The sequence below is a fragment of the Neolamprologus brichardi genome, chromosome 7, assembly GCF_056152115.1.
Source record: "Neolamprologus brichardi isolate AB-2024 chromosome 7, ASM5615211v1, whole genome shotgun sequence".
NCBI lineage: Eukaryota > Metazoa > Chordata > Actinopteri > Cichliformes > Cichlidae > Neolamprologus > Neolamprologus brichardi.
Genome location: NC_142110.1, coordinates 3709374 through 3737053, shown reverse-complemented (window position 1 = coordinate 3737053; position 27680 = coordinate 3709374). Strand labels below are relative to the sequence as shown.

Sequence of the window (27680 nt, the reverse complement as noted above, 5' to 3'; positions counted from 1 at the left end):
ATGGCCCCCCTGACTGCTCGTCCTCCTCTATCTTCCAGATTCACCGGAGTGGTATCAGGGAGCCCCCGGCCCCCCCGACCCATCTAGATGGTGTGGGTTATCTGACAGCCCCCCCACCTCTGGATACTTCTCCTCCCACTCATTCCTCTGCCTCCTTGATCAAGGCCATCCGGGAGGAGCTTCTGCGGCTCTCGCAGAAGCAGGCGGCCGTGCCCAGCTACCACAGCTGAAGTCCCGGCTTCTAGTGTCCAGCTCTAACCAGTCATGTCACTGACCCTGCCTGCTTGCTTCACCTAATCTGACAGTGCTTCCCATGGAAGTCCATTAAGCTGTACAGCAGAGAGATAGTCCTGCTAAAGTAGAGAGGTTTGCTCCTGAGAAACTGCATCACAGGATGGCTGATAAAGACTGAGATCAGCTGCAGTAGAGTACAGCTGACCAGAGATGACGTGCCCGTGTTTCTTTCCTGTTCTTTACCGTGGACCAGGGAGCGCTAATGTCACGTACTGTGGACGTCGGACTTGATTTCGCTGCATTTCCTCAGACTCTGTGTCATAGTTTCAACTTTATGTCGCCTTCACAAACAGAAATAGTGTCAGACTGAAGTCACAATGTCTTTTTACATCACATAACCTGATGTATTTCTTCTTTTTGATGCAGACCCCTAACTTCCTTTCCACCATCAGGTGCTTCCTGTCTTCTGCCATGATGAGCCATGTTATGCCTTGACACTGTGATACAGTTCACGTGACCATACCTGCTGTTAGAGCCTACAGTAAGAGTTCACAGCCAGCAAGCCAGTTCAGACAGCAGGCAAAAAAGGGGGCATCCATACACAGTAATAACACTCATTAATGCTACCTATTCTGTCCTTACTTACTACAGTAAAACAGTGTTCGGCCTCTCGGCTTACAATATATACTTTTTCATGTTAAAGTGCTGTTTTGTTTTTTTTTAAATTCGTGTTGAGAAGCTACTTGTTAAGCAAACAGGAGAAGAAATCAGCCTTTAAACAGATCAAACCGTTTCTGAGCAAGTTTTAAAGACGCAGGCACAGATGTGGTACAAATAATAAAAGGTGACATACTTGATGATTATGGTCAATATTTAATGTATGTATTCATTATGTGGTTATTTGATGCACTGTATGCAGACGACTTGGTACGGCTCAGGTTTTTCATTGAGAGATTCCTTACGGACAAATCCGTAAAAAGACACTTTAAAAGGTCACATGGAAGAAGTGTCAATTAGGGAAAGTCACAGACACCAGTGTTCTGTTTGAGCTCATTTCTGCGTTGAATACACATGGATGTCTTTTTCATGCAGTATTGGAAGTTTGATTTGCCTTTTTGTTAGCACAGGAAGGGAAGACGTGTACTGTATTTCAACTACTCATTTTTACATGCTTTTTAAATAGATTTGGATCATTTAATTGTGTCCACCTGGCTCTTAGTCATCATGCTGGTTAGAAGTCATTTCAAGTCTTTTCCACAGGATGTGGCGCGATGTTTCGGAGGCCTAAAATTTTAATTCATTCGATTAAAATAAAAGAGGAACTGTGGGGTTTTTATAGCAGGACTTGAAGATGTGTTTTTGCAGTTTGTGCCAGCACAAGCCTCGACTTCCAGGTGATTTTACTGATGTGGCCACGGTGTTCTTCTCATGCCATGTTTCGTGTCCATGTGACGTGCCTTCTGAATTGATTAAGCACCAGACTGTCTACTATTACGCTCCCAACTCTAACACAGAATTATTTAAAAGCATCATTATTCCAACATGGCTGTTTGTCAGTGGATGTAAGGGCAGCTGAACTGTAAACGAATCGATGGAACATCAGGTAACAGTGACACTGTAGCTTTGTTGTCCATTACATGTTCGTGGTTTATCCATCTCACACTGTACGCCTCCATCTGCTGGTCCTGTACTGTAACTACACCCTTGTATTCATCCTCAGTTGCTTGTTGTTGTTGTTGTTGTTGTTGTTTATTTCCAGTCCTTTTCTACGTGTTCTGCTATGTAAAAACGATTCGTTGGCTGGCCCAACTTTTCCATTTGCATGTTTAATTGTTGTATTTCTTTGGCTTGGTTTTGAGCATGCTATTTCAGAATTTGTGAAATACAAAGTAAGCTGTAACTTGAGCTGCCTTTTAATTAATGTACATTACCAGAGTGGAAATTACTTCAGATTTTATTTTTGCTTTGGTTTCATTTGAGCAATCATAACATCTGACGTCATTCATCCAAAACGTCACATGCTTACAGGTGTTGTAGTTACACCAGAAAACCACAGGGTGTCAGCACATCACAGGAAAACTAGCTGCGCTAAAAGGACAAATCGCGCTCCCCCGCTGCACGTGACGTAACCAGTTCCCATGGATGATTCTAGGCGTCTCTGAAAGCAGGTCAGTCGGTGGGCTCTTTACGTCTGTTTGAAGAATTGTGAACATGCAACAGATGATTATCATACAGCAGAGTCTGTTTGGATCAGTGATGCTTCCACTAGCCTTTGGGTGAGATGAAATTTTCTAACCACCAATATCTGGAAAATATGAACATAGAAATACACACGAATTAAATGAATCAATCGAGATGCACCGGTGACTGTTACACGTTTATATTTCTCTTAAAATAACCTCCAGCTCCTCGTTCACTGACTCGTATCTCCATCACAGCTTCTAAAGCCAGTGAGTGAGGCATCTAAATGTTCCGTAAATCTCCTGATCTGTCTCTACGGGGGTTGACTTTGCACGACTCAGCAGGTATTTGACAGCACACTCCTGAGTGGTCAATATTTACAGTCCATGCGCACATTTGGTTATTTTTATGGCTCCAAAACGGCAGCAAATTCATCTGGTCTTAGTTTTCAGAAGTAAACCCTAATAAGGGATTTGATGACTTATAGAAATTACAAGAATGTTTCACAAAAAGAGTTGAAAACAGTAATACAAATATACTCAGTTAAAAACAAAACAAAAAAAAGGAAATACTATACACAGGAGTCATGCTGTGGCAAGACATGAATTCATTTTTACTTAATAATCCGTCTTTTTAATTTCACGATGCTGCTAGTTTGAGTTATATCTCAGGCATGATGAAAGAACAATCTGTTTGCTGCAGAGTATCCCAGGCTTGCTGCCTCTTGCCCGGTATCTAAACCGTCCCCCACCTCTCCCCACCTTCCCTACGGTAATCCTGCCTGTGTGTTGTCCCTGAGCGCAGCCTGGACACACACAACAAAAACACACCCAGGAGTTAATCTGGATCATGATGGTAATTACTGCCTGCGCGTCCAGCCTGTAGGAGGGTACTGTCCACTAAGGGAGGAGTCAAACAGTCCGTTCTGCCTACTGACCTTGGAGAAAACTGCGAGGGAGGTAGGCAGGGGAGGGAGGAGAGAAACAGGGAGAAGGAGGTAGCTGACTGAGTTTCAGCACTGCAGATCTTCCTGTCTGCCTTCGGCCGCTCTTTCTCTCAGTTTGCCGGTGAAAGACAAAAAGCATTGAGAGGAGGGAGGAGGAGAATTGTGAAAGGAGTCATTTTACTGATGATGGACGAGGATTTCTTTCTTTTTAACTAATCTTTAAAGCCCCTGTGAGTATTGCCTGTTATCTGCTTGTCATTCAATCTGCTCTTTGCTGCACATGTGTATTCTTTCACTGTAATAAGAGTCACATCTCGGGAATGTACTGATGTTACAAGACGGGTTTCTCAACCAGAGTCCAGACGAGGTGTCTTCCCACATTGTTTGTTTTTGTAACCAAGGTAGATGTTTGGGCTTTCCTGAATAGGGTGCAGTTGCAGACATTTGTGCGCTGTGTGTGTGTGTGTGTGTGTGTCAGAAAATGACATTCCTGCAGTTTCATAACAGTGAATGAGGCAAGTATTGTTGACACAGCCCACGATGAGCCCTCACAGCTGTTAGCTTTGTTGCAGTGGCGCTGCTGTGGGAGGTTGTGGTCCTCGCCCTCCTTGTTTACAAGCATGGCTTCTTCTTATGCAATTCTCTGCATGCTGCACTATCACATACCATTAGAGCTGCTGCTGCTGCTGCTGCCTACAGTATGAATCAATGGCAGCACGAATAGTTGACTGATGGCGACACTGCAGACATCTTCTGCGGTACCCAGCTAAGGGCCAGCTGGCACTGATGTCATAGAAGGATGCCACTGTGTTCACTGTTAGCACTGGCTGCGCATATGAATTTTGCATGAAACTGACTGGCTTCATTTGTCTCAAATACCACACATATTCTTTTCCTGGATTTTCAATCACGTTTTTATGACCAGCAATGCCTTCAACCTTATTGTGTGGTCTAAAACCTACATTTCCCTTCTCTCCACCCCTTTTATCTCCTTTTTATCTCTACCAACCAGTGCAGGTTATCTTTGCTCTGTCATCTCTGCATAATAGTGAGGTGAGGGTATTGGGAGGATTTCTGAGCTAGCGATGCAGAAACAGAAGCGATAAGAAAAAGTTTAGATTTTCTGCACATGTGTGTGACATGAGCATCATCTGACGTAATGGAGGAAAGGCATGGATCTCCAGGAGGATCTGTTTTCATAACAAATGAACATTTATCTGTGTGTGTGTGAGAGAGATAAGCAAGGTTAGAGAAGGGTACAGAAAGAAAGTGCCAGTAGCTAGTGCTGCCCTACTTTCCACTGCATGACACATATTTTATCCAAGTTTAGAAGCAAAAGTGTCTGCATGCGTTAGGTCACCATCGTACCGCCTCGTGTCAGGTCAGGTAACTCTTGCTGACATCACCTCTGGTCGCCGGCGGACGATCGCTGTCCTCAAGGTCACAGTGCAGGTTATCTGTTTCTCTGTCACCCCCTCTCCACCAGGCTGTACTGTATCAGAAGACACAGTGTCACATTGTGCGCTGCCGCCGTGCTGAGTAGGAGGCAGCACTCATATGATGTTCTAGGGAGAGGTGAATAGCCGTCATTCATGAGAGGGTGCCCGTTCGCTCGGCAGCTGACTTCAGACACCGATCCTGCCTGTCAGCTGCTGGCGGGTGTCTTCCACAGACCTAACTGTTGTGTCCTTTGCACTAGTAGCTGACACATTAAACATGTTTGTTGTTCTTTATAGCAGACAAGGAAACACAGCACAGGTTTTGGAGTCCAGAGAATACAGGTCATATTTAAAGAAGCCTTTTATTAGGAAAGCAGTTGCAGAAAATAAGGATCCTTTTACGAACTCCTAACTAATTTTGGCTCAGAAACCCTTCTTGCAAAAGCATTATAGTGCATGTTGTTAGGTAGCTGTGGTATTTTGTTAAACTTTATAAAGATATCCGGTACGCCACAGCTGATCCTCTGACAGCATTAATCCCTATTAGCAGGCACTGGATCTCCCTGCACTGCTGTCCTTCAGACCACATCCTCTGGATGTTTTCACGACAGTTTGCACCACCAGCAGCAGCAGCAGCTCCGCTAAGACCAGCCCGGCAGCTATTAGTGTGTATGCGGAAGAATAGAATGAGACCACAAACAACGTTGTCCCACTTTTAACTTTCCCTCACTCGATATATCGAGACGAACTATAAAGATGGAGGAAAAAACAGAGATGCTGATGGAATGAAAAGAACCAAAACCCTGGTTATGTGTTTCTTTGTACTTAAATGCACACACACACGGTCCTTTTATCTCTTTCAGAGGAGCCTTAGACTTTGTGGTTGCATGCTGTCTGGACAATAATCAGCAGGTAATCCCTTTAAGCCATTATTTCTCTAATTGCTTTGTCTTGGTCAGCAGATGGACACCGCGGGGATGTTGTGTTGTCCTGTCTGCTTTCTCTTTAGTGAATCATAGCTGAGTACAGAAATAACCCGTGCAGTATTGTTTGCTCGACTGCATATTCATTCGCTTATGAAACAAGATTAAAATGATTATTTGCTTTTGTGTCAGTATAGTTCCTGTGGGCGGAGAACACGGTATACGAAACAGCAGTGTGGAAAGTCTTTAACTGTGCAATAATCTCACAACTTTCTTCACTGTCTAATATCCATTTAACAACTAATGAGAACTAATGATTCGATCTTGAAATTGATCAATCATGTACCACAGGACAATAATGAAACCATTACTTCACTTCAGCATCACTTGACCGAGTTATCTGAGCTAACTACAGCCAATCACCAACCTTCCTTTTATCTTAGTTGTTCTTGAGTGTGCGGCTCATCCTCCACATTGAAAGGAGCCAGTTGAGGTGGTTCTGGCATCTGACTAGGACGCCTCCTAGATAAGCTGTTCCTGGCATGTCGTACTCGGAAGAGTCCCCAGGGGAGACTCAGGACTCACTGGAGAGAACATCTTTCAGCTGGCTTGGGAACATCTCGGTGTCCCCTCGGATGAGCTGGAGGAGGTGGCCGGGGTGAGGGAAGTGTGGGCTTCTCTGCCGCCGTGACTCAAACCGTGACAAGCGGCAGAAAATGGATAGATGCAGGAATGTCTTAAATACACACAGTATATACTAGGGGTGGGGGAAAAATCGATACTGTGTAGCATCGTGATATTTTGTTTGCTAATAATGTATGGATACAGGGACAGCAGAAATCGATACTTTGTTACAAAAAAGGTTTTTGTGCTCTGACTTCAGAGCATGTTGATCCTTTTTCTGAGCAAGAATCCTGACATTCCTTCACTGTCCAAATGTGACAGTTTACTTATTTTAATTTAAGACATGTTTTATTTTAATTAAGTTTAAAACTTTTTTATTTAATGTAAAATTATATTTTGTTTTAATTTACTTTCAAATTCTTCAGTTGCTGAAGGGGCTGCATAGTTTTTATAAACTGCATAGTTCAGAATAGCTATAATTGTACCAGATGGTTGCAGTTAAGTTAAGTTGGACTAGACTGTAATACAAATCGTTCAGTTTGTCAACAATAAAACTGAACTGAGAGAAAGACTGAGTGCGAGACTTTGATATTAGAGAAAATGAATATTGATAAAGTTTACCTTTATGTACAGAATCTGAATATCGCAAAATATTTTCAAAAATTGCAATAATATCATATCGTGCGTTAAGTATTGTGATAATATCGTATCGTGGGATGTATGGTGATTCCCACCTCTATTATATATATGGATGACCTCTAATTTCTTCCTTCCAAATTTTTATAAAACTGGCGTCATTGTACGTACGGTGAAACATAAATCCTGAACCTGGCGACTCTGAGTTAAAAGTAAAAGTCAGGAAACCACAAGTAAAACCTTTTCTCAGGACAAAATAATAAGCAATCCACAGCTAAAGTTTTCTTTGGGCAACATTTCGGCTGGACTGATAGATGATGACTTTATGGTCATGCTAGCTCACGTAACATTACAGCCAGTGGTGTAAGTCAGCGGTCCCCAACCTTTTTTGCGCCACGGACCGGTTTATGCCTGACAATATTTTCACGGACCGGCCTTTAAGGTGTCGCGGATAAATACAACAAAATAAAACTAGTACCGGTACCGAAGAAAAGAAGATTTATTCATAACACACGTGAAAAGACCCAGAAACACCGAGTTAACGATCAAAACGATAACAAAATAACGCTGAAAACCGATAAAAACCCTGAAAACTATACATTTCACACCTGAGCCTCAACTCTCGCGGCCCGGTACCAAACGACTCATGGACCGGTCCGCAGCCCGGGGGTTGGGGACCGCTGGTGTAAGTGATTCATAAGTCCCAAGTAGGCCAGATTAGGCTGGGGGAGTGAGAGTGGTTTTTAAACATGGTGAGCTCTGTCCAATCTTACATGTCAATGCTGTGTGTGGCTGCCTAGTAAAGATGACATAAAATGACGAGAACAATAAAAAATGTGAAATTAGTGCAACTTTCATGCACTTTTATTTTTTCTGCTGTTAAAAATAGTAGGATAACAACATATTAGCACAAATTGCCCCAGGTAGGACCAGGCTGTGCATATTTATCTCGGTGTGTTACGTCATTGTCCACACACAAATCTTGCGAGTACAGATGAGCCCGCTAGGGGTGATGGTGGGAGACTCGCAGCAAAGGGCACCTGGAGGAGTTACACAGGCCACAGGGTCAGAGTTTTATAAATAGAAGCAACACACATTCAGACGTGAGATTCATGCCCACAAACACATGCTCAGGGAGGAGTAGAAAGTGGCTTTGGTCTTGGCTGCAGCTGTCCCTCTGGCTCTTCTTTCCAATTTCACTGGAATCAACTTTCAGACAGATGGAGCTTTGAAAACGTTTCATTAAAGTGAATAAATACTGACATTGCTATTGAGAGAACACCTTAGCCAGCAGTTTTGCTACTAAAGCAACAGTCTTCATAATAATAATAATAATAATAATAAATTTATTTATAAAGCGATTTCAAACAAAGTGCTGTACAACTATTTGAAACTAAAAAGATTAAAAAAAATAATAATAATAATAAAAGCGATACATAGCAATACAGGTAAAAGACACAATACAAGTTAAAAACAGTAAAAATTTAAAAACTAAAAGCCACAGAATTAGGACTTGTAAGATAAGGTGAACAAATGTGTCTTCAGCTTAGTTTTAAAAACCTCCACAGAGCATGCCTGCCTAACATCATTTTAATAATTTATGCTGGCAGATTGTCCTCATATTCATTGCCCAGAGCTTGTATTTACAGTGATGTTTCTCTTTTTTAAAAACAGGCCTGTTATTTTGTGGCCTTTTTTAAGATTAAATCGCTGCCATCTGATTAGGGATGGGTACCGGTATCCGGTGCCATGATGGCACCGGTTCTGACATAAACGGTAGTAACCAGACCGAAAAGCAGCGCACATTTCGGTGCTTTTTTTCCTGAGCTGTGATGCACTTTAGATTCTAGCCAATCATTTTACGTTTCCGAGGATAGTAGGCGGGTCCAGGTACGTACGTTCTTTTAGAGCAGAGCTACAGATTAAAAATGCCCAAGGCGAAGCGGTCAAAGTCTGGCTGTACTTCACAGCAAAAGATGCAAACTCAGCTGCTGCAACAAGTGCTTTAAGCTGATACTGTGATACTGTCAAAGGAGGTAACACCTCAAATCTGATGAAACACCTGGCGACGCATAGCATTTTTTTAGCCGAGAAATGCGCCGTATTTGATAGCTTGCTGCGAGACCTCACACCGAGCACATCTACTGCGGGTGTGGTGCCTGTTATCGGACTGGAGTTAGCAACATCCCCCAAAAACCCGAAGAGGAGAGTCCTGGCCCCTAGCCCTGCCAGTGTAGCAGAAATGATGAGGATGATGATGCAGCAGCAGCCGTTCTTCTCTGCGTGAGTAGCTTAATGTTGTTCGTGTGTAATTTACGTTGAGTAGGCTAACCACGTTATTACATTAATGCATGTAAGGTGAACTAGCAAACACCATCATAGCTACATGCAGCTGTCTTCTTGTTTGATGGCAGATGCTCCCTTCACCCTGGACAAAAAGGCTAAAATGACCAAGGAAAAAGTGGAAAACAGTTAAACATGAGAGGTTTTTGGACAAAGTTTGTGTTTTTTCCATTGTTTAAGCTGCTTCCAGCCAAGAGTGATGCCATATATGCCCCATAGCTGCAGAAAAGGCTAACATTGTTATCTTTTTACAAAAAAACAGCTGAACATGAGAGGTTTTTGGACCAATTTTGTGTTCTCCAATCTTTAAGCACCGTTTAAGCACCGTTTAAGCACCGGCACCGTTTCAAAAGTACCGGTTTGGCACCAGTATCGGATAAAACCTAAACGATACCCATCCCTACATCTGATGTATGTCCACATTACACTCAGCCGTGTCTGACTCTTCATCTGCGTTTCTTGATCACAACAGCACTAAACAAATACTCCTGTATCCTAGTAACCATCCAGAGTGATACAGTGGACTGCTAGACTCCTGCATTAACCTGTCAACAGGCCACTGCTGTTGTGAAATTGTGGGCTGTAGAGAGCAGAGTCCCAGCTAGCTTAAAGAAGTCTGACAGAGCAGGGATTCCAGCCGGGCTGTAACGCAGGTTCAACCCTTGAGGGGTGGACAGAAAAGCAGTCCCTCCTGCTCTCTAACAGAGGAGTCCTCAGTTGGAGAGCAGGAGGGATTGTGCAAAGAATAGTGTACATGCCTTTTTCATAATCCACATCTCTGTGATCCCAGGACCTGGCTGAGCTCTGGCTAACCTGCTAGATGAACTGTGGGAATCTTCTTTTACACCACATGTATTATGTGTAAAATCCTATTCAGTGTGGTTGGCTACTCAGGGTGTGGCTGCTGTCTATTTTTATTCTAGCCTTTGGTAGATATTTTCCGTAGCAGTGGGAGGGTGCGTTCATTTCAGGCTACAGAGCTGACTCTTACCTGCTTCTCCTTGTCTCGCACGGGCCCTTCTGTCATAACAGGCTGTCACATTATGACTGGAACCTGCCTGCGTCCACATCTGTCTGAGGCTACATGTCTGTCTCTCTATAGGTTAGAGAGGAAGATCAGATATAATATCACTGATTTAGGAAGACCCACACGGCTACAGCTTCTGTGAAGACAGCCAGAGACGAGCTGCTGACAGGGAAACCATCCAAGAGCACACAGTTACCACAGAAACCAGTTAACTGACACCAAAGAAAGGCTGACTACACGATTTAGAGTTACCCAACATGCTGCTCCACACCCTCACTGGATGAGAAAATTATGGGATGCCCACACTGGCTGAAATGACTGTTGTTCCTTTCGGTGACATCCAGCTTGTATACATGACACATCGACTGTTATTATGCTCTTGTGCATTAAATCCAGCAGCATGCCAGTGTTGCATATGTTTGTTTTGTTTAACCTATTAACATCAATGTAATTTTGTTTTCCGCACTGACTTGAAATGTGGAAATAACTCTGTGGAATTGCTCTTTTTACTCTTTAGACATTTCCCTTTCTTTAATAACGATGAGCTCATTGAGATGAGGGGGGATAAAAGAGAAAAAGCAAAGACTGGGGTCAGAGATCAGAGCTGATGTCAGGATGAGAGCTGCAGGCCAAATGTGATTCACTCGTATGCGTGCACAAGCATACAGAGTGTAGCAGGAATCTGACAGACCACGGAGAAATGAGCTGCAAAGCTTGGCATTATGCATGTGGATACCAGCACAATTCCCACCTACTACACTATTAAACATTATTTTCCATCAGTTTCTCTTAATTTAGCTGTATATTTGTGTTATTTCAAAATAAAAGCATTGTATATGAATACCAAATACCAGTAGCTAACCCACTTGAAAACTAGAAACCTCTTTTCTCAGCTTCACTCGTCTTTGTAGTGGAGTTCAAACGAGTCATCATTCAAATAACCATCATTATGACTCATTGTTTGCTTTATCTTCATGCCAACAATCATTTCCGAGGGCAGGGCATCATATATTTCAGCTTAAATTGATCTTAATTTATATTTTGGAAAAAGGTACTTTGTTATTCTTGTGTGATTTTTGCCATTCATCTGGAAAATATTCTGTTTTTAAATGTGTTGTTGCAGAAATGCAGTTTGCCAGGATGCAATCAGAATTCATTATGACCCAAACTTCCCTTTTGCAATGAAGATGACAAGCATGTCATCATCTCATGTTTTGGAGAGAGTAAAGACTAAAAAGGGCCCTGCACCTTTATGAAGATCCAAAGGGCCTTACTGCTTTGCAGTCTCTCTAAGCCAGCATTTAACCACCACGCATAAAGAAACCTTGCAGTAATCCAAATATGCTAAAACCTACTAAGGCTGTCAAGCTATTATTTCATACCTTCATGTCTTGTGAAGTCCACAGAACCTCATCAGGCTGAAAAGAAGAAAACAGGAAATGAAATACATCACATGAGGTCTTTCCCTGAGCTCTGGGATTATCATTGCTGGACTTTGTCATCTACCTTCTTGTAAATGAAAGGTTGCATTCTTTACTGATGTGTTCTTCATTTCCTCAGATAGATATATCAGACTGATAATCCAAGCAGCTCGTGTGCATATGTGCATTTAACTGAGATCAAATATAGGTGGTTTTGAGTGAATTTGTGGATATAACAGTATTTACTTCTTCTATATAAGCTACTAAGAATGACAGCCCCGACTCTTTAGTGTCGTGCCACAATTGGGTCCAAACCTGAATTTGTTGTTCGCTCTTATTAATCATCAGATGCCAGCTTGCTGTGATGCAAACATTACTGTGTTGTGATCGTGTTAGCATACTGATCTTAGTATTTAGCTTGCAACATTGGCTGTATCCCAATTCAGGGTCTGCAGCCTTAAAGGCCGCATTTTAAGGCCGATTACGTCACCGCGACACGACGAAGGCTGTCCCAATTCGAAGGCTGCTCGAAATGCGGCCTTCAAATGCGTCCTTCATTTCCCTGAATTTTAAGGACGTGGCGGTGTAGACTTCGTGGCCCAACATATCCCAGAATGCATAGCGCGGCGGTGGGTGTGGATAATTTAGCCGAAAAAAACGGCGGATGAGGGGCGCCCGAAGAGTAAACTTTAAGTAAGTACTGAATATTATGTCACTTATTTATGTGCAAATGTTTAATAACGAAGAACATTAAAACATTACTGTTGGCCACATGTCGGCAAAGTTATGTGACATTAGTGACGTTTGTACTAACTTGGTTTTAAAGCCTTTACTTTAAAATATACGCCGTTCAATAGCTGAGCTTAATCAGAGAATGATCAAAGCTCATGTAGAAACAAACAAACAAATGAACAAAAGATTTTCTCCTTCATTTCTGTCAAACAAAGCTGTATGAAACGTTTCCAGCTGTTAGTATCATGGTTGCTAGGCAACCTGGGCAGCGCGGAGGCTAGACCGTCTCATTTCACAAGCCTCGCACTTCCGGCCTTAGCGGTCTTTAAGTACGCGGCGCGATCGTTGAGGCTGCGTACTTTAAGGCTGCAGACCCTGAATTGGGATACAGCCATTGTTGTGCTTAGCTGGAGAGAGTCACAGAGCTGCTTGCCTGGCTTTGGACTGTTCTTGTTGCAGCTCACCTCCAAAGAGCATGTGTCAGTGCCAGTCAGCGTCAGTGCTGCAGTGAGGTCAAGGGGTTCGTTTGCTAATGAATTTGGAGTTTCTGTGTTTTTAACCTTTCTAATTCCACTTGCTGACCACGTTAACATCATAATTTAGCCCAAGGAGAGCCCCTATAGTCTCAATACACACCCAAAACAGAAGTCTTAGGGTGTAGGTAGTGGCAGAAAGGACTTTTCTGTCTGACTCAAAAGAGGTGGAAAGCTTTAAAAACAACGGCTTTGTCTATCTGATCCTCACCTACAGGTGCGAGAAAAGCCGTTAAGGGAAAGGTGGCAGTGGGATGAAAGTCTCTGAAAGTCTTGTCAAAGCATGAGTAAGAGCTAACAGCAGAACAAAAGCAGTTCTGTTCTTTATGAGATAAAGAATTCATTACTCAGTCTTCCCTTGGTTTGATTTCTGCTCAGCAGCCACTGCTCATAGTCATGTTTGTTCAACATATTTGCATAGATAATACCTTTTCTTGGATTTCCTCATGTTGGTTTTAAATAATTATCCTGCTTCCAAAAATAGTTTGCAATTGTGGGTGGAGTTTTTTTTGTGTGTGTAAGGATATTTGTCAGAGGCCAAAGGCAGCAGCTTTGCATGACGTGTAGAAGAATGCACAATAAAGACGCTGCTGTTTGCGCCTGTGTTTGGGAGTCGGGGACAGGCCACACGGTTGAGCCCCCTGTTCTCCACTCTTTGTATCCTGGTCATTCACTACAGCCTCTCTTTGTGCCAGCCACAGATCACATGTCACAATATTTGAACAGCTGCAGTCGTTGGCTGCGTGTTTTCTCTCTTCCTTCGACACGGAGAGTGGAGATCTGGTTTGATGACACAGACTGTGAGAATTTGGACAGGTGAGCAGTGGGAGAAATATCTGTAGTATGGTGCAAGCGTCACATGCAAACTACTGTAATTAAAACAACGACAACAGTGAAAGAAAAACATCAAAAGAGTGACAGCTGAGAATCCTCCCCTAGGGTTGAGCGGGATCAATTTGGTGCTATTAAACAAATTGACATCTTATAATGGATTATGTTAGAAACCTAACGGCTCCGTTCATGCTGTCACCTTAACCTAAACCTGTCAATATCAGGACTTGGAACATGATATCTGCTCTTCGAGCCTTCTTGAACACCGTAGCATTTCCTGGCTGGAGAAACGTTGCCAGTTTTTCTTTCAACATACACTTAAATATCTTCTTCTCTGTTGTCCTGTTGCGTTATTGGCCTCACAGAAAGTGAGTCATATCCTCGACACCAGGAGGCTGCTGCAAGAGAGCCAATAAAACTGTCTTTGAAGAAACTCACACTAACACATCTCAGGGCCTTTTGAGCAACTCATGCAATGCAAGAATTCAGAATTCATTTACACTGCTCAGGACAAGGACTGTTTGTTGTACTATTCAGTCTCCTACAGCAGTAAAGGTCACTGATAATAGTGGACACAATGCGAGAGAATTGCGTGTCGTGTATAGCGCATGTGCACTATATATATGTTACAGGTACGTGTGCCTGTAACAGAGGTAGAGGTGTTTAGTTTCTGTCCTTGAGCCGTATGTGTGCACGGACTCACGGACGGCCATCATGGCCACTTTGTATCAAGTTGAAGCGTCAACTGAAACCATTACCTGTTTGTTGTGCACTTAATGAATCATCACGATAAGCTGGAATTCAAAAGTATACTTGAAGCTGAAAAAATGTAACAACTTAATCTTGGTGTTTTTTCACTTGAGGAGTAAAAGTCAAGCTATATGTTCGCTTTGATGGAAGCTGAAAAAAACCAGCTCTCCAGCTCAGCTTGTGTTGTCAGATGTGATCAACTTGAATTTTTGGGTAATATATGCGAGCTGATTTGTACTGAGATTCGAGGCCATTGTGTAAACTGCAGTTCAGCTCTGCTTTGTCTCCAACTGTAATGAAAAAGCTTTGCTGAGGACTGTGTTTACTGACTTCTGATTACAGTTAGCAAACCCATCATCTGATCAGGGCGAGTACATAGCAGCCTCATGGTCTCTCTGAAGGGGGGAGAGTGCATGAAAAAGGGAGAAAAAAAGGCAGAGGGCACCTTGGCAGTCTAAAGCAGAATGTGATTAAAATTCTGTTCTAGTCGCAAGCACACATTGTTTGGAATCACCATTTGGTATTTGATAAGGCACAGCCTAATCGCACCCTCTGGGGAAAGTGTGGAAACTAACACTGATGACGCTTTGCTGGGTACTCGCAATACAAGAAGAACCCAGATGAAAAGAGTTCTGTAGGTCTTGCACAAAAGATAAGTCCAGTGTGAGTCTAATACCAACAACGCAGGAGTCCTGAGATGCAACTCAGTGGCATCTTTTTCCCCCTCTGGCTTCTGAACAACCACACATTTCAAACCCACCACACATTTGGAATAGATCTTGAATTATTATTTTTCTTTTGAAGCTTCAAGCCCATGTTCAGATGTTACAAAATAAGCTCCCTTCACAGTCTCAGAGAACATTGCACAACCATTGTGTTACACTGCACAGTGTTAAAAGAAGAGTGAACTACACTTCTTGTATAAAGCTGAAGGGTTGGTCATTTAACTTCATATCATAAATCTATTTCTTTAAAAGTGTATATTTCAAGTATTATAATCAACATAATGCAACTTGACCTTTATGTGTGCCGCCTGATAGTGTTTCCACGCCAGCTGTTTTCAAAGGCAGCCATGTTTCCCACACAGCCAAACAAATATATAGTAATGACATGCAAAAACACTCCTCTTCATGAAGACACTATAAAGCAAATTTCCCTCAAGGAAGAATGCTTCTGTTATGTTATTAGTTATGTAATTAGTTATGTAATTGTAATCCGGTTGTTAAGTGATGACGTGACAAATCCTACTTCCGGGCCTAAAGTAGTCTGCGTTTAATATGGCTTTTGTGTTGTTAACATGTTTAATGTTTTGTATTTTCTTCTATTTAATCTCAAAAAGCTCCTAAAACAGTCAGTGATCACTGTTGACCTCCCTCGGCTTTTATTACCGTTAATCATTTATTTAAGCTCAGTTTTTAAAACCTTAGGATGTAACTACAGCCCAGCCCATGCAGCAGTATATGAATGACTAACCTCGTATTGTGGATGGATTATCTCAGTTGTTCTCCTGGCTGAAGTTTGGTCCTTTTACAGCATCCTGCCATGCGATTACATTTGTTCCTGACCACCGAGAACACTCACGTTAACTTTTATCGAGTGGAAAAAACGTTAGCTTGTTTATATTATGCTAACATAGCTGTGTTGCTAGCGGTCACGTAGCACATCATTATATAGCAGCTAGCCAAACTTCAGTAACCCTACAAATGTCACTGCTGTTTAGCTTTCTGTCTTCATTTGTGTGGGAAGTGATAACTGAGCTGTACGTTTTAATTTGTTTCCAAAACCCAGCAGTCAGGACATGCTATATTGTATTTAGATAGAAGCTAGCGAGCTAACTTCCTGCTAATTTCTAACTCTGTTAAATGTAATAAATTCTGTTTTCATGGATGCCTGGATTTTAAACTCAATTGTTACACCTGGTAAAGCAGCAACGCTGATCATTTTATTAGAGATGAAAGACTTTAGACAGTTTTTCTACTCTCAGTAATGCCACAGTGATCATTTGATATATGGACCTGCAGCGGAGTTTAGGCCCAGACACGGCTAGTGACGTCAGACTTAACGACCGGATAGTGAGCTAGACTTTTGATGAGACTGAAATAAATCCATTATCGACTAGTGAACTAGTGTGCTGTGGCACAACCTTTTTATTGTGTCCCAGCCATCATGAATATTACCTTGTAGCGGAATGTAATTAAATTTATTAGACCATCTAATTCCATGGATTTAGATGCAATTATCCATTTTCATGCACTGTTTAGTCCAGCATGTTTTTTCTCTACCACCTTATTAAATTTAGTGAGACAGAAATGACAGTTGATCCTGCTGAATTAAGATGTTATAGTAAGATTAGTGCCAGCAGAGGGGAAAATAATACACCTTACCCGTCAGAGTGAATGGAGCAATAACATTTATGTTTAATCTTTGAGGGCAAATAAGCAGAGTAAACACTTTCACTCCTTTATCCAAGATAAAATAGAGTTTTTACAGCCTATTTATCCATATTTACCTGTGCTGAGGGTGTGGAAACTTTACCTGAACGATATAGGCTTTGCCACTCTGACCAAACCTCCACATTGGTGCTGGTATAGTGTGCTGGTGATATGATCTGTAACAGCAATATAGGAGGGGTTGCCATACATAACTAAGATGACCTTTAGTGCCGACATGAGTTTTTCACGTTGAAAGTGATTTTGAGTAAATATGCTCAGCTGTAGGCATCACCCTTTAATTTGCTTCAATCATTCATGGTTCCAGTAGTGCCAGAAATTCATATCTAATGTCTTAGATATCCTAACTGTAATGGGAAACATGGTTAACTCTATACCCCAAAACAGCTCGTTTGTTAGCATGTTAGCATGCTTACAGATAACTAGCTTTAAGAACTAATGTACCCCCAAAACCACAGCCTTACAGAAATACTTAATTAAAACCTTTAAGTTATGTTTAACTTTTACTTTTCATTTCTGTGGCAGTTTTTGTTGTTGTTGTTATGGAAGCATTAAAAGTATTCTCTTATAAAGCTAATACTTTCAAGGTAAACATGCAAAATATACCCTTTTATTCTGTTGTTTTCTAAGATCAATACCTTCCTTGTAATGTGTATTAGAAATTGTTAAAATAAACTGAATTATTTTTCCTGTGGATGCTCACAGCTCACTCTTTAACATGATCCACTCTACGGCGGTAACCCCTGACCCCTAAACACCTTGAGTCATGACATTCACAGCCATACTTAGACCAGGAACGTCGTGCACGTTGCTAAAGATCAGAGACTACTGACTCTTGTAGGAACGGATGGATTTATAGCCTACCAACTTAGCAGTTTATGGACACGGTGAATAACCAGCAGTGTGAGAAATGTTTCCAGTGTGGCCGCACCCTGACCACTACATCTTTTTTCAGTCCTCACACAGCCCTGGTCCGAGGTATCCTAAACACATACGCTTAAATTTAGACTGGCTCAGACTGACCACAGACACAGCCTAACCTCCTGAAATCTGACACCCACTGTCTGCTGTTTCTCTCTCTCCTGACTCTGTGGGTAGGTGCGTTTCCACTTTCTAACTTTTGTTCACCGATTTCCTTTGTTGAGCACCCAACCGTCTCACACACAAACACCTCAGTCTCTCATAACCTCTCCCTCTATTCTTCGTGCTCGGGGGCAGCCGACTGGAGCTGATTTACTCTGTTTGCACAGAGTTAGAGCTCACAGTTCTGGAGGAAATGAAACGTTAAAGTTACATACTGATACGATTCTTAAAAGCTCATTCCATTATCACTTTTTTGGACTGACAGAATTCATGCTGTGTTTCACACATCTTTCTTCTGTTGACAAGCTTACTGCTGGAATCCTATTTATTCATACTGGAGCATTTCCTCGGTTGTTGAGTGTGTGTCTTCAACTGATTTATTTCAATTTGTATCCAATAAGTAAATAAACAGTCGGTGGTTCCATTAATAATAGTGGAGAAGTGAAAATTTAACAGGAAGGTGGAGCGAGAGAGCAGAGAGAGCAGGTGAAAACACACAGCAAATCTGACCCATTTTCACCTGCTCAACCAGCAAGACGTCTCAAAATCTGCTGTCCTTCTGCGCATAATATCTGACAGTTTGATCCTTTCAGTGTTCTGGAAATATAGTTCTATCTGGGGACTGGTCTACAATGGAAACGTTCCACTTTGTTTGACACTTTTTTAATCACATTCAGTGGCGTATTGTACTGCTTTCTCAAGAAAACGTTACTTTCTATTGTAGTAAACAGGCTTTAGTTTAGAGTTTAGATAGATAGAACTTTATTAATCCCTCGGGTAGGTTCCTCTGGGAAATTCAGTTATATGTTATATAGTTATATACAGAGATGGGCAGTAATGTACTGTAATCCGATTACTTTTTTCAAGTAACGAGTAAAGTAAGGGATTACTTTTGCAAAAACGGTAATTAGATTACCGTTACTTTCCCGTAGGAACGCTGCGTTACTGCGTTACTAAAACTGTGATTTTTTTGCGAGAATGTCTCATGACAGTGACGTAAGCGAGTGCAACGTTCGTGACAACAGCTGTGTGCAGATCAACAATGGATCATATATCGAGTGCAGAGAGAGTATGAGCGTGCAGCGTTTAAAGCGTGGAAGTACTGACCTTACTTTGAGTTTGATTCCATAAAAAGTCGCAAAAACATTAGTGTCCGTTGTGCGTGGGAAGAAAACTTCTTTTTACAGCGAAAAAAACCCCTAAACTTCCAAGCAAGCACCGAGTAGCTACGACGTAATGGGAAACTCACAGAGAAACTCGCGGATTCTTCCACTGACCGCTGCGGCACACCTGCACCAGGGTAAACCTCCGCCTGCCCCACTCCTGCTTTACAGGTGAAAATAGAGCAAAAGGACCGCTAGTCTTTGACTTTATTTATTTTCTGCTGTGTTTTACTTGCATCTATTTGAAAGACTGAGTGTAAACACACAAAAATATTTTATTTTATGTGCTGGAATGTGCAGAAAATAGGTTTAAATGTTAAACAAATTTCTTCCAGTCAGAGAATGTTGCATATAATTAAATTTTTACTTGATGCATAAAGTTAAAAGATTAAAACTAATAAAACAAGTTTTAAAAAGAGACTTTTCCATTTGATTACATTTTGTATGATGATTAAGTAGAAAAAGTAGAATTGGGCTGAAAGATCTATCACTTTATCACCTATTCAGGTTGTAAATCGTGTTTTTAAAAAGTAACTAAGTAACTAACTAATTAATTACTTTTGAAAATAAGTAATCAGTAAAGTAACGGGATTACTTTTTGGGGGAAGTAATCAGGAATTAGTTACTGATTACTTTTTTCAAGTAACTTGACCAACACTGGTTATATATAGTAATATTATATAGTCAGTAATATGTATATATATATGTTTTTCTCTTGATAAAATGCTAGTTTCTCTAGCTCTGTGCCCATCATCAATTAATTGATCAATTATTCTTAGCATTAATATGCTTTCAAATTGAAACATGAATATCCAAGTAAGGTCAATCGGATGAGGAAGATTTACTTTTGCCATTCCTCTTCTCAGTTCCTTCTCCTCTGCAGCTTAGTGCTCAATGGCCCATAACAGCTTCCTGATGGCCGGCTATGAACATGATGAGATCACTCGTATCACTGATCTCATCATCTTTTCATTCACACTCACACGAGAAGGGAGAGGGGAGAGCATATGTACAGAGACACTTGAGGGAATTGGAGGAGAGGGTACAGTAACAGTGAGAGCCTCGATATGAATGTAGCCATACAGATGAAGACCTTATGGCTGTCGAGTGTTTCAGAGAGCTGGACCTGCATTAACGTGTCGTCTGTTACAGTTAAGCTGCACTTTTGTAAACAAGTCAATTATCACACATAAAGCATATTTGTTTGTTTTTTTCAAGTGTTAGACTCACAGTAAATAAGACATAAATCAGATTTCTTCAGCATTTTAATTTTGTTTGTGTACATTTTTTTGCACTGAAGATGGAGTGATATAGATGCAAGACAAGGAAGCACTAAGCAAGTCCTGCATTTTTATTCTGTTTTTTTTTTTTTTAAATGAAAGTGAATGACACCTTTACGTGGGCAGTGCCTGCTGGGTGTGGAGAAAAAGATCGCTTTGGAGACCGTGGTGCATGTTTTATTAATAAAGCTCCCTGCCCAGTTATGGCATCACAGGAAAAATGGGTGCATTATGCATATCCCTGGTGTCACTGGAGCTTGATGTTTAAGCTACATGTCTGATTGATTCAGACAGTGTGAGTGGGTGAGTGGGAGTGGGATATTCACAGTGAAAATATGCATTCAAATCTATTTGTATGTTTTAAGAATAAATAGAATTTGTCATTTTCCATAGCATAGAAGACCACGGATAATTAATTTTACTAAAAAAAAAGTAAAGAAATGTCCTGAGACACAGGTCAGTGGCACGAGTGAATCTGTTTTGCTTACATGGAAATCAGTGGGCGTGCACACGCATACACAACACGACTCTCCACAGACGCACTGCAAAACAAGATGGCCACAATGAAGCAATCCAGACGACCACCAACTCTGACAACTTTGTCAAATCGGGATTTTTGAGCTGCTGAGTGCAAAAAGGCAACACATGACATCAGCTCAGCTCAGAGAAACAAACACGATTCAAGAACATTTCTCATCTCTGGCTGAACTGGACCAATCCCAAACTGTTACACAACAGTCTGGACAACAGGCTCAGACCGTGATTACTCATGTCATCGTTGGGAAATTAATAGAGACCTACTTTCTGCTCATAAGGGATAGAAAACATAAAAGTGTTTATCCTGATATCTGATATCTACTGCTTAAATGAAGCCAGGAAGCTGAGTCCACCTTTAATTCCTGTGTCCTCGTCACCACTACCTTTCAAGACTCTAAAACAGAAAATCTGTGACAAAAGCAAGAATAATTATGCAATTATGGCTGCACATTCTTGTGGTGTTCTGCTAGCTCTTCTGTGTTTTTAATCACAGTTTGGCAGCAGTTAAATGTGTGGTGAATGTAACCTTTTATTTCAGGAAATAGCTGAAAGTTCTTATCAGCAGCAAACCATTAAGACATACAATGCACTGTATGTCTCAATGGTTTGTGTTGAAAGCTGTATGAATATGGCTAACTAAGAGTGAATAGCAGCAGTCCTGCATCTGTCTGGTTTCTGCAGTCCTATAAATACTGTAGGCCCAGTAGGAGGAGGAACAGTGGTAGGTCCAGCAGGTCAAGTTGCCACATATGAGCAATCCCATATGTTTTGTAACACTCTGCATCCTGCCAGTTGGGAGAGATTTTAGTGGCAGCAGAAAGCAGTACAGTTCGAGGTGACAGCAAAAACAGGTGGGAGCCAAGCCAGCTCCATCTCACTTCTTACATCAGCATGTCAGGATCCCTTTAAGTAAGTCACCAAGTCAGTCAAGGAGATTCTTCCTGACTGTGGAAGTGCTCCACGTCAGATCAACCCCACCTTAAAAAGACGCCCATTGTGTCTGTCTGTGCTTGCAGGCGGCCTGGCTGAGGATTCCTCCAATCTGTGAACCGGTGGGCATGTGACATCACCCCCTCCGCCCCATCTCTCCCTCCTTACATCAGTGCATCTGGCCAATCGGTGCTCAAGGAGATCCAGTCACATGAGAATCCCCCCCCCAGTCTTGGTTACCATGACAACGAGCACTGGTCCAGGCAGCATCTTGCTGTGGTGAGAAAAGAGGAGGTGGAGGGCGGGGGGGAAGAAGGCAGGAGGAGAGGCAGAAAGAGAAGAGGAAAGGGAAGAAGGAAGACAACAATTCCATTCTGAGGAATAGCTTTTGGATCTTCAGCTTGTTCCTGTCTTCATTCAGTACAGTGAGTACTTCACCTTTATTACCCACGTTCACCTGCTGCACTGCAAGCAAATGAAAGGAGATCTGATGCAGTCCTTTGTCATCAGAATTGGATAATGTGACATGGCAGATGCCTTTGATGATTTCAGGGATGGCATCAGTAATCCCTTTGTGATGTGGAGAATGCATGCAGCCTGCCTCACCTTAGGTAGACAACCCTTTGTCTGTATGTTTACTCAAAGGCTGATGACAGACCTTAACAGCAAACAGAGCCATGGTGGGAACCAGGGTGCTCAGCGCAATTAGAGGCAATTTCATAACACGGTGAAACTCCTTCCGATGTATTATGCATCGAGTCATTCAGCCTCCAACCGCTAATCTTAGTCCTGTCTTTCTTTTTTTTTTCCATTTCTACTCCTCCAAGTCTGTCTTCCTTTTTCTATCTTGCTCATTTCCACTCAATTAGATGTGGCTGACACTCTGTGCCCCACCGGGGTTTTGTATAATTAGCAAATCCATGGAAAATTTCAGCTGGGACAGTTTGCTCTGATTGCAGGACTTGTATGCTATGTAAAATGTCCTTGTGGTAGAAACAGAGAGGTTTTCTAGCTGCAAGTTAATTCATGGTCAAAATGTTGCTGTTTTACATTAGCTTACATTTGAACCTCATACATAATTGCAAAGCATGCAAGAGAGATGATGCAGAGTCACTAATAAAGTGCTAAAGATCTAATTCATGTCCTGCTATAGAAGGAAGCGTGATGTTTACAGGGTGTTGGATTTTTTTGCTTTTTATTTGTGTGCATTACATGTGACTTAACCGTGATAATCTGGTTAGTATATGGCTTTATACGATTCTGCCCGTTTATCTCTCCTTGTATATTTGTACTTGATATCCCTGTATCTTATCTTCTCCCTGCATAGGTGGGACCAATATTTTTCAGTATTTTTTTTAGTATATACACCATATCATTTATTAAATTGTGCTTATAGAGCTATTTTAAACAAAATAAATCAAACTAATACTGAACTACCAACTTGGCCAAAGTTGTAGTTTATATTATACGTGCCTTGTGTCTCAGCCACACTATCTGTCCTGTGACATGAGCTGATGGGAAGGTGTTTGCTTGCTAGCTGCGGTAATGTGCCCAGAGCTGATAGCAGCTGAAGGGTTTCTCCTTTCAACATGGCCTAAGAATGTAGCACCTTGGAGAAAATAGATAATCTTCTTCTGATCCAAGTGGATGATCTATATCTCAAGCTGCCTCATCCTTGAGACTGCACTGTTTTTGCTTGCCTGTGATCCAGTTAATGAACCAGTAATGGCTTTGAATGATTGGTTAATAAAAACCTTTCTTTTGACAAGGTTCAGTTGCAGTCTGGATTGCAGAACCATTTTTTGTAGTCTGGGGAGAAGTCCATGTTGTGACTGAAACAAAAGCAGTGTATCAGTAATGCACATTTCTGTCTGCGGGAAGCAGCCAAACACTCACTAAACTGTTTCTTGCCATTTGAAAGTGATTGTTTAAAACTTATAATTTTCCCAAATTGTAATCTTATGGTTTCCCACTGAGGCAAACTTCAGCCCCTTTGAAACCACTGCACAATCTGGGTCTATACTTTGTTAGAAAACAAACAAATGAGCTTTGGAATTTCCTTTGGAATCATATTTTCAAGATTTCCTACAGTGGAAAAGAAGGAGACTTGAAGATAGACACAACAGATGCACACGTTTCAGGAATGTTAACCATTATTTTATGTCATGCGCCTCATCACTCCAGACTACCTAGAGCCTACTTCTTTTACTGTCCATATAAAACTCCAGAGTGCACATCTGAATCACGCCTCTATATTCTGGTGACTCACCTGTGCGGATGATGCCCAGTAAACAATTTTACAGTAACCCAGGCTAATTATTACTAGCAATAATTTATCAATTTTTTACCCCACAGGTTAAGTCAATATTTATATACACAATCGCACACAAGGCAAACGGGAAATATTTTACAGTAACTGAAAGATAACAAAATAAATAAATACAAATAAAACTTGTCTGTTCGGATATCACGTTAAATGAAACCCCGCCGGTATCCCCGGTTGTCTAAACCAGTTTTAATGTTTCGGCCAAGGTTTCGACAGCATGTGAACGCAACACTGCTGCTGCGTCACGTTGGAAGAGACCAATTGGATTAAACTGAGTTAAAACACGCTGGCTCACCTCAAGAAAGAGCGGGGGGTGCTCACCTTGTACTGTTAGAGAGATTGAAGTACAAGCTAGCACAGCGTCGTCTCTTTGCCGTATGCAGTCTATTACTGCTTTGTACTCTTATTTCAACATGTAATACAGGAACATTGTTTGTTCGCTCAAATTTCAGGAACATACTGTTATTTACAGAGCTGCACGTCCCCCCCTCCTTGTCGGCGTTATGGTTTCGACGGATCCCTCTCAGTCAGTTTCAAGTTGCGCCTTCTCGTCTGCCGTGTGGCTCGGTGCTCTATATCCCTATCGAGCAGAAAAAATAGACATTCCCGTTTTGGCTTCACTGTGAAATTTGGATTTACACAGGAAAATGGATTTAATAGAATTATTGACGATTGGATTATAATCACGTGGCATTCAGAGGTAAGAAGACACGCTTCTCTCAGTCGTTTGACAAACAGTGGGTTTTTTTTTTAAACGTTACCGTGGGATCCGCGGGCTGCACCTTCGCACGTTTGGGAATGTCACGCTCTGTTGGTTTTAATAGAGCAGCTAACGATTTAACTGCATTGGCCTGTTATAAATCTCAATTTTCTTTGTGCAAAGAACATGCACATTACTGGTGCATCACAGAGGAAAACATCGGTTCTAATGGGACAGCCTGTGGAATGTAGTGGTGGTGTTAGTCACTTCCACACAAATATATCCATCAGTACAGAATGCAGTCCAAACGCGACAGTTTACCTGATGAGTCGGCAAAGAAACTCAATAATATTTGTACATCACTGAGTCAGAGGTGACATTTGAGAAATGTCGTTTTGGGAGCTTGTTTCGGGTAACAACACAGCCGCAACACACCTGGAAAGAAGTCATGTTAGGTAAACGTTAATGCACACACTTTGTATTCGCAAAAGATGTTGTTACAGGAGGCTGGTATGGAGCTGGCTGGTGCTTGCTCTTGTGTAAATCTCATGCAGTCCTATACATACCGTAAGTTTAGATATTTTGCAAGTGCTTTTGTTGTCTCAGTACCTGGTTTGTGGCCAAGTGTGATGAATGCTTCCACATGTCATTTTTGTTTTTGTTGATTAGCTGTCTGCTGACATTAACATTAATATCATATTACTCCAGCTGGCTCAGCTGGGACCACACAGCAGCAGCAGCCACTCTGTGGTTAAATGGAGCAGAAGGGTCCTGACCTGACAGGCCAAAGTCTCTTATCCTGTCTCATTTGAGTGATTGGATTTGTTCTATTGATTAGTTATACTGAACCTTTGTTTCTCGCATTTCAAGAGCTTCCTTCCTACACTGTATCTTTAAAGACTTTGTACATCTACTCTGAGGCCACAGGGTGCAGTTGAGTAGGTGAGTGTTAACTGGGCTGTGCTGTATCTGTTTGCACCTTTGTGTTATCATAACTAGCAGTTTCCCTCCTAGATCAGGATGTGGAGCAGAGTAGGAAAGGATGTTTGCTTGGTGGCTGACTGCAGTTTGGCTTTCTGAAGAGAAGCCTGACATAATCGTTCAAGTATAGTCAAGCATGCAGCGTCCTCTGCAAAACTAAGCTGTGTTACAGTGGCAAACTTTAAGTTTATATTTCTGTGTTATAAACACAACCCACAAAGCATCCAAAATACATCAAAACACAGCAGCATGAATTTGATAAGGCGAGCTTTTTAATGTTCGTATTCGCGAGGGAGGGGAAGATAAAGCTGACTCACTTTGCCCCCTTACTGACCGTCGCTCAGAGAGTTAAGGAAACTAACTCTGACTCTGACCCCCTGTGAACCTGCAGTATATTGTGGAAATGGGAAAAGTGCTGGATGAAAGGATGGACGGTAGGAAGGAAGGAAGTCCTGTGAAGGCAACTCGTGCTGTGTCATGAGCAGATGGATGTATCCCAGCTATCTGGTTCATTTGCCCGATGGCTTGTTGATGTGGCTGACTCATCTGAGACTTGGTGCCCCCCCCCCCCCCCCCCCCCCCCCCCATCCATCCCACCACAATATTAAACTACTATGCGTGTTATAGCAAGTCTAGCCTGCTGTAAGTCCTTAAAAGGAGAGACAGCTGTAACTAGAAGGAATGTTGTGAACTGCTTAAGGTTCCACTTCTTTAGCAAACGCTCATTGCAAGATAATGAGAGAATATCCAGTTACCGTTCCAACTTTGTACTTAGGTGGATGAGATTGTGATGATGAGTATATTCCTGTGACGATGAGTATATTCCTGTGTTGACTGCTGAGTCACACGGGTGTAATAAAACCAAACAGCCTGGACGATGCCATATTGTTTCCACCCTTTAAGGTTTGGAGATCCTACAAAAAGTCCGAGATAGTTGCTTTATCTGACACCGTTCTTTTAAGAAAAATAAATGAGATTTGGTGGAATAATCACTAGTTAAAGCTGCATGACTTGCAGCATGGCTCCTGTGCATTTGCTTTTGTGATTTCCCACAGCTCTAGATTAAAGACTTACTTCTTGGCTGTTTCTTCCACCTTAGAGATCAGAAGTGGGTCAGTATGACAAATGCATTCCAGAGGCTACGCCAGTGATACATGTTGCCAGTCTGCTGCTCCTTGAACTCTATAAAGTCTACTATCTTACGTCAGCCAGTGCAGCAGAAACTCTGATCCTACACATCTTCATGTGACAAGCAAACAGGCTACTGAGACTCTCTGCGCCGTTACTTTTTTGCTTAAGTGTGTGTATTTTCTCAGCTACCTCACATTTTTACGGCACACTGTTGTAGTTTCTCTTCTCTACTCGGGATACGTCTCAGGGCGCGATCTCTAACAACACTGGAAGCATTATATGTTTTTAGTTGTTTCTGCTGCACGGAAACGCTGCCATAGATGGGATCGATGGGTAACGTTGGTTTGACTTAATCCTTATTTTTGTAATTGTTTTTGAAACCATTGTTGTGTAAGAGAAATTTGAAAAAGCAGGGAGAAATAAGGGTGGTAGTGACGTAGATACGAGGCTGATGTAGTTAACAAAAACTAAAACCAGAA

General features: G+C 41.8%; 2 protein-coding genes across 14 annotated transcripts in view; both read left to right on the top strand.

The window, feature by feature from the left end:
* LOC102799331 (UPF0606 protein KIAA1549) overlaps window positions 1-2339 on the top strand; it is a 43559-nt gene extending 41220 nt beyond the window's left edge. For all 3 annotated transcript variants that reach the window (XM_087842861.1, XM_087842859.1, XM_087842860.1), the window contains one exon: window positions 39-2339. In XM_087842861.1, coding sequence (XP_087698987.1) covers window positions 39-230 — 192 coding nt within the window. In that variant the 3' untranslated portion in view covers window positions 231-2339. The remainder of the gene's footprint in view (window positions 1-38) is intronic.
* A 960-nt stretch (window positions 2340-3299) lies between these two features.
* The window catches only part of mical3a (microtubule associated monooxygenase, calponin and LIM domain containing 3a), a 93532-nt gene continuing 69151 nt past the window's right edge, over window positions 3300-27680 (top strand). For 4 of the 11 annotated variants that reach the window (XM_087842852.1, XM_087842851.1, XM_087842853.1 and 1 more), the window contains exons 1-2: window positions 3374-3591; window positions 22150-22488. The gene's annotated coding sequence lies outside the window, so the exon portion shown is untranslated. Of the gene's footprint in view, window positions 3592-22149; window positions 22489-24760; window positions 25090-27680 lie in introns of those variants that run through there. The other 7 variants (XM_087842849.1, XM_087842847.1, XM_087842848.1 and 4 more) reach the window with 4 other exon arrangements.